The sequence below is a fragment of the Amphiura filiformis genome, chromosome 3 (genome assembly GCF_039555335.1).
Source record: "Amphiura filiformis chromosome 3, Afil_fr2py, whole genome shotgun sequence".
Lineage (NCBI taxonomy): Eukaryota > Metazoa > Echinodermata > Ophiuroidea > Amphilepidida > Amphiuridae > Amphiura > Amphiura filiformis.
This window is the reverse complement of record NC_092630.1, coordinates 46,150,436-46,161,761: the sequence shown is the minus strand read 5'-3', so window position 1 is coordinate 46,161,761 and position 11,326 is coordinate 46,150,436. Positions and strand designations below refer to the sequence as shown.

The window sequence follows — 11,326 nt, the reverse complement described above, 5'->3', positions numbered from 1 at the left end:
GGCGGTCTCGGGAAAATAGTAGGCTCACGGTCTCCAGTTCACCTCGGGGACAATAGATTCCACCAGATCCCTCATGAGCAGTAAATATTTGTATAATATACGTACAGCTTATTGACATTACCTTGATTCTTTGGCAAACAGCAGATTTAGTACCAGGGCATGTTTCACTAACATTTAACCCAGGGGTTCTCAACTTTATTTGTTTGAGGCCAGCACAAGGGACCCATCGCATTTCAAATATACATGCTGGAGGACCAAGTACACCCCCATTTCTTCTGTTTTCTTTACATTTTAAGAATTATTCAAGGGCCAAAAATCAGTGCAGTTAGTGGGCCCGATTTGGCCCACAGACTGCCTGTTAAGAACCCCTGATTTAACCCATTGTATCTTAAGTAACTCATCATAAATTAAAACTAATGAAAGTCAAGTCCCAGTTTCCCGTTACCCGACCTGATCCCGCAAAATTGCAGGCCAAATCATTCATTATTTCCAAATATTTCATTATTTGATATTTTGTCAAGTTTTAGAGAATCAAAAACTATTTGAAACTATTCCTCATCAACAAAAACATATTCTAAGCATTTTTTTTGGGTGCATATCGGGTACAATGCACTCAACTGACATCATGACATCATTTATGATTTTATGGCTAGTGTTGCACTTCTGCTATCCTCTATCACATGCTGGTTTGGACACCATGTACCACAGTCCTATTTACCAGGTCTGCAATGTAGTCTACATGTATACAAATACATCAATTATTTTCCTGTAGCAATACCACCAATAGCCAGCTCAAATAATGAAAGTTTGAAAATAATGAATAATGAAAAAGTCACCTACTCAATTGTGTAAAAAATTGGGTCTATTGCCATTTGGTCTAATACCATTTCGTCTAATTCGCGTTTAGTCTATATTCAATTGGTCTATTACCAGAAAGGCTAATTGCCACTTAGTCTAATAATCATATAGTCTAATGTCCATTTAGTCTAATATTGTTTGGTCTAATAACCGGTATGTCTACTAACCATATAGTCTAATAACCATTTGGTCTAATATTTCTTTAATAACCATTTGGTCTAATAACCGTTTGGTCTAATAACCGTTAGGTCTAATACTCGTATGGTCTAATAACCAGTTAGTCTAATACCATTTCGTCTATTTATTAATAAACTAAATGCCTGTAAGAGAAAATGGTGTGTAGACCAAATGCATATTAGACCAAATGGTTATTAGACCTATTGGTTATAGACCAAATGAGTATTAGACTAAACGGTTGTTAGACTAAATGGTTTTAGACTTATTGGTTATTAGACTAAATGGTTATCGGACCAAATGGTTATCGGACCAAATGGTTAAAGGACCAAATGATTATTAGACGTAGTGGATATAGACCTAATGGGTTTAGACAAAATGGATGTAGACGAAATGGATATTAGACCAAATGGTATTAGACCAAATGGCAAATCCCCAAAAATTGTTACAGGAAACTGGGCATTGACTTTCATTAGCCAAAAGTAACAGGCACTCTTTTCCCATCGTAAGTTTACGATGGGTCCTATTTCGTACACTGGATACTTGTCATAAATTTCTGATGTTCTGTCATGATTACAATGGATTGTGCCACTTATGATAAAGTGACATTTTTAAGTTTAATAAAACACAACCAAGATCCACCATACCAGACACAGGGACACAGCCTTTAAAAGAAATTATGCATAAGTTCTTGTTGAGGGCACAAATGGAGCTATCTGACAAGGTGATAGAAAAGAAAATCAAAGAGCAAGCATGCTGTGCTAACTGTCAATGTTGCTGATTGGCCACTATTATGATGTTAATCCTTTTAGGGAAACTCCCCTCCCAAGTCATTTTGCTCTTCTTTTTCTGTATAGAACAGAGAAACATCCTGGCATCCCTGTGCTGGCACCCCAGGTCCCTTGTGTACCATTTATGACTTGGGTGTAATACTAGTACTGTACCAGTATTACACCCAAGCCATGTTCTGTTCTGTTTGATTATTTCCCAATGTTTAATACGAAACCAGGCAAGAAGGAAGTTATGCACTGTTTTCTGGTAGGACTAAATAACTTTGGTTTCTATTATTTCTAGGAAGAATATGTACCAAATATATTCTCGGAATCTCGGTATGATGCACATGCAATTGTTTATTGCTGTAAGCATGGTTTTCATAATTTAGCTGAGATAATGTCATGATACAATTATTGATTTTGGATCTATTTGAACAAATTTGAAGTGGAACTACTTTCTTTCCCAGAATTTCCACTTTTTATCGGTAAATCATTTCAGCTACAAATTTATATAACATGTATATAGACATGGGTTCTCAACTTTATTTTCTCGTGGGCCACAGAGAGACAATATCATTTCAAAGATGTTTAAGGGCCAAATACACCTTGGTTTGCTATATTTACACTGGTCAGTGGTTCAGATGTGGCTCACGAGCCGCCAGTGGAGAATCCCTGATAAAACATGGTAAAAAAAACACAATAATTCTGAAAAAAGGAACATACAGTATTCCTAGAGTTAAGGAAATTTGCTACCTTTAAAATTGTGGGCAGAGTGCAAGACCATCAGAAGTGCAGCAAAATTTAATAGCTGCCATTTGCAACATTTCAATAAATGTACTTACTTTTGATCAATAACACATGAACCTCAACTTTATGTAAAGGTAATATAGTGGACTAGCTTAGAGGTCATCAGGAAAGTATATACAGAACATAAACAATTTACAATGAGGGGGATTGGGTTGTGCTGCAAAACATAAGTATTTTACTACTGCACTTACATTGTATGATGGTCTTACACTCAGTCTGCCCATGACATATGCCTATATTGTAAAGGCCTACAATATAGGGTTTGCTTGTTAGCTGAAAATTTAAGCCAATGTCAGTCAATGTCAGCCACATGGGTCAGATTTCTCCAAGCTTGGATAGTGGTGTCAGATTTCTCGAAGCTTGGATAGTGGTCAAGCTCCCTAAGCCAGCAGGCTAGCCCTACCAATATGGATCCATTTTATCTTTCTAGGAGATGTATGATATGAAATTTTAAGCACTGGAATAGGACTAGTTGGGCTACAGCCTGATGGCTTAGGAAGCTTGATCACTAGCCATGCTTCGAGAAACCAGCCTCTAAAGTTTGGAAAGCATTAGAGATGATTGCTTTAATAACGAATCATCTAACATTTATTCCATTAGCCTCCCACCCAGTGACATTTCATCTTGCAAAACAAGGTGGGCCACCTGATCAATTCAATAAAGGTAATGGTCCCAGCAAAGTTATGGTAATTCAACATGAAAACAAAATGCAGAATTTCACCACTAAAATATCCCAAATAATGCGATTTTAGTAATTTATAGTGATTGTACACAAATTGGCACTATAAACTCAGTGGTACAAAAATCTGGTCTGTTAGTCATGGATGACTTCACATATTCAACATATCAATATGATGGTCTCCTCTCTCCTGTTTTTGTTTGGCTTGGTCCCATTTACGTGCTGTTAACAAATCAGATTGGATAAAAAACAGTAGTTACAAATATGAAATCACAATAATGCACAAATACTCAGTTTTATTAAAAATATGTATAAACTTTTAAGCAAACTGGACAAAAACGATATGGCTGAATCTGAAAAAATCTGAATCTACTATTAGAAATATGTGGTATTGTGGTAAGTACATGTAATTTAGGGGCACTCGACAACTAAGGTTATGTTTAAAGTTCATCGGTTGCAGAGTGGGTGACGGAATTTGGGGCAAAATATGCAAGCTCATTATTATTTACATGTATGGCTTTTTTGTATGCAAATAACATGACACAAACATTTTGAATTGATCTTGATTCTTTTGCTCACAGCAGCTGCACGAAATTACATTAAGTTGCAATTAAGTATTACAAGAATTACCTTTGTAGTACATATCTAGTTGCTGTCTGATTACATTCAGTTGCAATCAAGTATTAAAAGAATTACCTTTGTAGTACATATCTAGTTGCTGTCTGATTACATTCAGTTGCAATCAAGTATTACAAGAATTACCTTTGTAGTACATATCTAGTTGCTGTCTGATTACATTCAGTTGCAATTAAGTATTACAAGAATTACCTTTGTAGTACATATCTAGTTGCTGTCTGATTACATTCAGTTGCAATCAAGTATTAAAAGAATTACCTTTGTAGTACATATCTAGTTGCTGTCTGATTACATTCAGTTGCAATCAAGTATTAAAAGAATTACCTTTGTAGTACATATCTAGTTGCTGTCTGATTACATTCAGTTGCAATCAAGTATTACAAGAATTACCTTTGTAGTACATATCTAGTTGCTGTCTGATTACATTCAGTTGCAATCAAGTATTACAAGAATTACCTTTGTAGTACATATCTAGTTGCTGTCTGATTACATTCAGTTGCAATCAAGTATTAAAAGAATTACCTTTGTAGTACATATCTAGTTGCTGTCTGATTACATTCAGTTGCAATCAAGTATTACAAGAATTACCTTTGTAGTACATATCTAGTTGCTGTCTGATTACATTCAGTTGCAATCAAGTATTACAAGAATTACCTTTGTAGTACATATCTAGTTGCTGTCTGATTACATTCAGTTGCAATCAAGTATTACAAGAATTACCTTTGTAGTACATATCTAGTTGCTGTCTGATTACATTCAGTTGCAATCAAGTATTACAAGAATTACCTTTGTAGTACATATCTAGTTGCTGTCTGATTACATTCAGTTGCAATCAAGTATTACAAGAATTACCTTTGTAGTACATATCTAGTTGCTGTCTGATTACATTCAGTTGCAATCAAGTATTACAAGAATTACCTTTGTAGTACATATCTAGTTGCTGTCTGATTACATTCAGTTGCAATCAAGTATTAAAAGAATTACCTTTGTAGTACATATCTAGTTGCTGTCTGATTACATTCAGTTGCAATCAAGTATTAAAAGAATTACCTTTGTAGTACATATCTAGTTGCTGTCTGATTACATTCAGTTGCAATCAAGTATTACAAGAATTACCTTTGTAGTACATATCTAGTTGCTGTCTGATTACATTCAGTTGCAATCAAGTATTACAAGAATTACCTTTGTAGTACATATCTAGTTGCTGTCTGATTACATTCAGTTGCAATCAAGTATTACAAGAATTACCTTTGTAGTACATATCTAGTTGCTGTCTGATTACATTCAGTTGCAATTAAGTATTACAAGAATTACCTTTGTAGTACATATCTAGTTGCTGTCTGATTACATTCAGTTGCAATCAAGTATTACAAGAATTACCTTTGTAGTACATATCTAGTTGCTGTCTGATTACATTCAGTTGCAATCAAGTATTAAAAGAATTACCTTTGTAGTACATATCTAGTTGCTGTCTGATTACATTCAGTTGCAATTAAGTATTACAAGAATTACCTTTGTAGTACATATCTAGTTGCTGTCTGATTACATTCAGTTGCAATCAAGTATTAAAAGAATTACCTTTGTAGTACATATCTAGTTGCTGTCTGATTACATTCAGTTGCAATCAAGTATTAAAAGAATTACCTTTGTAGTACATATCTAGTTGCTGTCTGATTACATTCAGTTGCAATCAAGTATTACAAGAATTACCTTTGTAGTACATATCTAGTTGCTGTCTGATTACATTCAGTTGCAATCAAGTATTAAAAGAATTACCTTTGTAGTACATATCTAGTTGCTGTCTGATTACATTCAGTTGCAATCAAGTATTAAAAGAATTACCTTTGTAGTACATATCTAGTTGCTGTCTGATTACATTCAGTTGCAATCAAGTATTACAAGAATTACCTTTGTAGTACATATCTAGTTGCTGTCTGATTACATTCAGTTGCAATCAAGTATTAAAAGAATTACCTTTGTAGTACATATCTAGTTGCTGTCTGATTACATTCAGTTGCAATCAAGTATTAAAAGAATTACCTTTGTAGTACATATCTAGTTGCTGTCTGAAGCGCACTTGTTTGAGTTCTTCTTGCCGCCGATTTGCTTGCTCTTCTGTTTCTTGTTTTCTCATCACCAGCATCCTTGCAATTCTACCTCTATTTCTGCAATGTAAAGACAACATATTTAATACAAAATAACCAGTGTAGCTTGGAATTGGGGATCTGGAAGGTAAAGATTTCTAATAGTTTAAACATTTAATCAGTAATTTGCAATTTTGCATAATTCTTCCGCATTCCTAGATCCCTGCCAAATTTACCATCTTTTTTGAACAATTTGAAGCAACTTGCTATTCTTTGTTTTTGTTATAAGGCGATTGCCAACTTTATATTTTAGTACCTGGGCATTTAGATACATACCCAGTTTACGCCATCCCGTAAGTGAAGTCAGGGATGTTAAGTGATGGATTATAAACTGAATTTTATATTGAGGTCAATTTGTTGGTACCTTTATTGATGTAACTTGAATTAGCAAGAGGATGATTTCTTTTCTTTCTTTTTTTGTCTTTCAAAATAGTTTATTACCCCTTTGTTTTTTATTTCTCCTACTTTCATACAGTATTCAGTATACCATTACATAAAATTTTAACTTCTTTTTTGTACACCAACTTCCCCTGGGCAACTTCCTTAAAATGCAAAAACAATTTTTAAAGTAAAGCCAACAGATTTTTACTGATACATAGCTTACCAATTTTAATAAGTTTGTTTTAAATGAGCTCTAATAAATGTCTTTATTTTTTACCCATAATTTGTGGTTATTGTTGCTCATCCAATCAACTTGTGGCTTGAGATTGAATGGGTAGTTTTGTCTCTTTAACAGGTTATATATTTTAAGTCAAACAGTATTAAATGCTTAGTTAGGATTATTATTTAGACTGATTTTTACAGAGATGATGCTTTCAGTTGGTTTTCAGGTGTTTTTCTGTTATCTTAGCAATGAGCTTGTCCCTTAGATCATTTTTACTTCACTTCCATCTCAAGCATCCAACAGATTAACATCCAGCTGTAACCACTGCTCTAAAGTTCTCCATCTATAAAATAATTTTACATCAATCTACATCAAGTTGGTTTATTCCGGGGGTCACTCTCACACAAAAGTGCCTCCCACCCACGTCCGAACACCTCTGAAATGCACCCTTAATGACGAATTTTCACATAAGGGCGACTTAAAAAAAAATGACTCCAAAGTGGGACATTTTGTCCGAAAATTCAAATTCACTATCCAAGTGATTTTTGTGTGCTACTTTGAAGTTAGTATGTTAAAGTTTGTGCAACAATTGAGGGGACAGTCTGAAAGCATCTATTTATTTTTTTATGGCACATGTACTACAGAATATACCCACTTTGTAAGAAAAGTCACATGAAACTTTATTTGTTTTTTAGGTATCTAAAATAATGGTTATCAACACTACTGTAACATTTAGAGGTAATCTGTGACATGGTTAAAGACAAACAAGCCCTTGAAAGTGTATCTTTACCATCAAAAACTGAAAAAATATCATTTTTCATATTAAAAACACTGATTTTTACTCACTTGAGGGCAGAAGTTTTCATTATCAAAAAAATTAACTGTAGTTAAACTGTTTAACATACCTACATTATAAACAATACCTGTCAGAAACTATTCCAAAAGTTTCAAGTTCATAACATAATGCATGACAAGGCACTGCAGGATCCAAAATGTATTTATACCATATTTGTACATTGGTGTTACACTCCTGACGTGCCAACTTTGATAGGAAATTGCTATTCTGTGGATCTCAAAATCCTTGTCTTGTTTAGAAATCAAGTATTTAGATTGTTCAACATATATGAAACATAGAAAAGCTCATTCTACAACAATTATTATGGGTGTCTTTGAAATTTTTTGTCCTTTCTGCAAGAATTTATCTCAAGTTTGTAATATTTTAATGATAATTCAAAACAAATATCAGTAACACCATGTAAACTTGCCTTTAAAATGTCAACATAGTCTTGTTTTAACCATTCTGAAAATGTGGAGCTAATGCTTCATTCATTTCTATTGCAGTTCAACACCAAGACACATAATGTACTTTGGTCACTTTGTGTTACCCTCCTGACACACCAAGAGTGGTAAATACTAGCAACTCTTGATGATCACAAACATTTGACATTGTTTAAAAAATAACTGTTAGGGATGTTAAAGTAATGCTGACAATCATAAATATATTAATTATACATAAATTAGTTATAAAAAGTACAAATATGTGGCTAAACATAGTGCCTGTTAAGGTACTTAGGCAAGGTGAAGCCCTGTTTTTGAACAGAACACATTAACATTGCCATGATTTTTATTTTTGTTGGTTATTTGTACTTTAGTTTATATGATTACATGATATATTATTGATAATATTGCCATAAATTTCACTTAACAATTGTGCATTGGTGTTGTTTTTGTTGTCAGGAGTGTAACTTTAAAATGGTGTTACACTCCTGACAACCAACTTAATGCACAATGAAGCAGACACATGTAACATAGCATGTCTGTTTCCATCATTATTAGTTTATTTGCACTAGATACAACAACAGAAAAATATGATTGCTCAATTTCATCAGCAATAACATTGTCAAAATCCAGGATAAAATTCAATGTTACACTCCTGACATTCTTAGGGTACACAGTTTGAACTCAAATTTATAATAAGAAAATGTAATTTACAAACATCAATTTAGCATTGAATGAAAGGTAACAGAACACCTATTCAAAATATGGAAACTGGAATTTTCAGCTGTTGATAAATATTCTTTCTTGAGTGATTTTGTTGCTAAATTAGAATTTGACCCCTTTTTTGAAAATGTTGACTTCATTGGTAGATGACACATTTTTTGGTACTTACAAAAGATAAATTACACAGATATTTGGTAAAATTATAATATAAGGGTACATGTTACTGGACCAAATATCAGGAATCAAATTGAATAGGTCATACTTTTGCTATAGCTTACAGAAATTTCATGTTGAATTTCAATGTCCACAAAAAACGTTACCCTCCTGACCATTTTTGGCATCAAAATTCTCATATTTTTTTCTGAAGCAGCCATAGAAAAATTTTTCTGGTAATGAAAGGTGGGCATCATAACTCATATTTAAGAATAATTACCTGCTCTAAAAATCATTTCAATTTACAAATATAGGGTGGAAACTGAAAGGAGTCATTTTTTTTAAAGTCGCCCATAACCAAATTGCACCCCTTATTGGCGAAACACATGCAAAATCCTACCCTAAATGGCGTAGCACATGCAAAAACCATACCCTAAATGGCGTCAACTGAGAAATATCTATATTGATACCCTAAGTGGCGTAATCAGGGAAATGAGCTAATTGATACCGGTACCCAAGGTGTCTTTTTGATGTTGCAGACATAAAGATACTGAAGAAAAGATGCTCAAAAGTAAGAAGAATCAATTAAAAAGTGGTGATTTTTTATCAAATTAGTGCAAACTCACTCAAACAATAATATTACTAACCCTAAACGTCTAAGGATTTGGCTGCAAAGGACCCCTAAATGGCGATGCCTTCTGAAAAAGTACCCCTTTTTCATAATGTTGTCTTCTTCGCTGTGTGGTGAAAAACATACCCTTTTAGATGTTTTTCTTGGACACGGGTGCGTAGCAAGTCAAGTAGTGAGTGACCCCGGGTTTATTCCATCTGTAGTTGTGTGTATTCTACAACTTCATCGATAAATCATCTTCTTGTTATTTCTTCTGCGTTCCAGTTTTAATATTTTAATGCATCAAGTAAACACCCCTACAGTTAAATTGTTGGCAATACCCTACACAAAACATCGGTACCGGTAATAATAATAAGTTTGCTCCTGCGACAAATTTTGGAAAAGTAATTTTGGTGAAAATGACGGGCACTCACATTTTAGCCAAGACCATGGCTGTACTTTAAGGACATTAGAATCTACATAAGGACCTATAATACATGATGTATGTTACGTACAGAGTATGCTCAATGCTAGTATCAAAACGGGGATGTTCTTTATGGCAATGCATTTTGCCATTTATTTGCATTGAAATAATATACATAAAATGTTCACTTCAAGAAAATGGTGCCAGAGGTGCTAGGTGTCTACAATCTATGTGTAAAAATTATATCAAGAATTGGAGAATTGTTGTTTTTGCTGATATTCAGGATATTTTTATCAAAATAGAATCATTTTAAAACACAAAACATCTATTTTGGACACTGTTCTGTTTTTAAACTATTAATCCTCCAAATGCACCATTCTGTGGAATAAAATGTGATGCAAATTATACAGTTTTTTTACCCTGATGTGGCAGTGACATGCATGATATGTAGCATGCATTTCATTGGGCTCAGCTGCAAATCGCTAGCCTGCGCTCAAGCGCTGGCATACACATGCATGCAGTCAAAAACGCCACAAAGATGCATGCGCAAAACAGCTGCCTCCAACCGTACACATTGACATCACTGCCACATCAGGGTGAAAAATGATAGTACAAAATTAGTTGATACTGAATGTTTGATTTCATTTCACACTGATCATACACAGCAGAACACACTTTCAACTCACTTTCTAAGGTAAACAAAGAACCAAAGTGAGACCACAATAACAACCATGTAAATGTTTGTAGCTTCATTCCAATGGTCTATGTGGACTTCAGGTGGAAGACCGTGGTTTTCATTGGCCATGGTTGATGTTGATGGTCAACTTCTACTGTGGGACATCTGCTTGCAACAACAGACAATCACAATGCTGAGCTGAAACACACAGTATTCAAAATTTGCCTTGATTTGATTGCCTTTGAATACAAATGATTCAAAGAGAACATTCGACTGTCTTAGTTTTGAAGAACTGGGTGACTGTTCATGTCAGCAAAGGTCTTTGATGTCTGGCATTTCCAAGAGAACTGATGTTGTCACTGGTTGTGTACAAACATGACAAAGTCCATGCACTCCTGCACTGCACAAACTGTCAATGTCAACAAACACCGAGTTGAGACTGAGTCAAAAGTATTGCAAATGTTGCCAGTTGACGTTCAAAATACCCTTAAATGGTGCCTCTCAATACCTGACTTATAGGTGCCGACGAATATATTATTTTGAGTGATTAATGATGAATCACAAGCACTTTTCAGTGACTTTGTAGTCTCGCATCTAGCGTATGTACACACCAGCTATATTTTTTCATCCATTTTTGTTGACAATCTACAGCACTTGTCAAAAGAGGGCGCTAACACCATTAATCAATCAATTACTGGTCTGCATTAAATTTCTACAAAAAATAACGATAAAATGAATCAATGTTACCTAAAATGACACATATTTGACACTGTTATATCAATAATTA

At 34.1% G+C, this 11,326-nt stretch overlaps 1 protein-coding gene across 1 annotated transcript; it reads right to left on the bottom strand.

Annotated features, from left to right (window-relative positions):
• Nucleotides 1-2,912: 2,912 nt before the first annotated feature.
• On the bottom strand, nucleotides 2,913-11,182 carry LOC140148605 (small integral membrane protein 19-like). The gene is made up of 3 exons (XM_072170616.1): nucleotides 10,550-11,182; nucleotides 5,968-6,092; nucleotides 2,913-3,513 (listed from the first exon to the last, which is right to left on the bottom strand). The coding sequence occupies exons 1-3, from the start codon at nucleotides 10,666-10,668 to the stop codon at nucleotides 3,443-3,445; spliced, it is 315 nt and encodes a 104-aa protein (XP_072026717.1). The 5' UTR covers nucleotides 10,669-11,182; the 3' UTR covers nucleotides 2,913-3,442.
• Nucleotides 11,183-11,326: the final 144 nt, after the last annotated feature.

What these genes read in the sequence shown, in the direction of transcription:
- LOC140148605 (XM_072170616.1), bottom strand. Translation starts at nt 10,668, where the DNA reads ATGGCCAATGAAAACCACGGTCTTCCACCTGAAGTCCACATAGACCAT. An exon ending in TTCTTTGTTTACCTTAGAAA is followed by an intron (nt 6,093 to 10,549) that starts GTGAGTTGAAAG and finishes TTTACATTGCAG; the next exon opens with AAATAGAGGTAGAATTGCAA. An exon ending in ACTAGATATGTACTACAAAG is followed by an intron (nt 3,514 to 5,967) that starts GTAATTCTTTTA and finishes ATTTGTTAACAG; the next exon opens with CACGTAAATGGGACCAAGCC.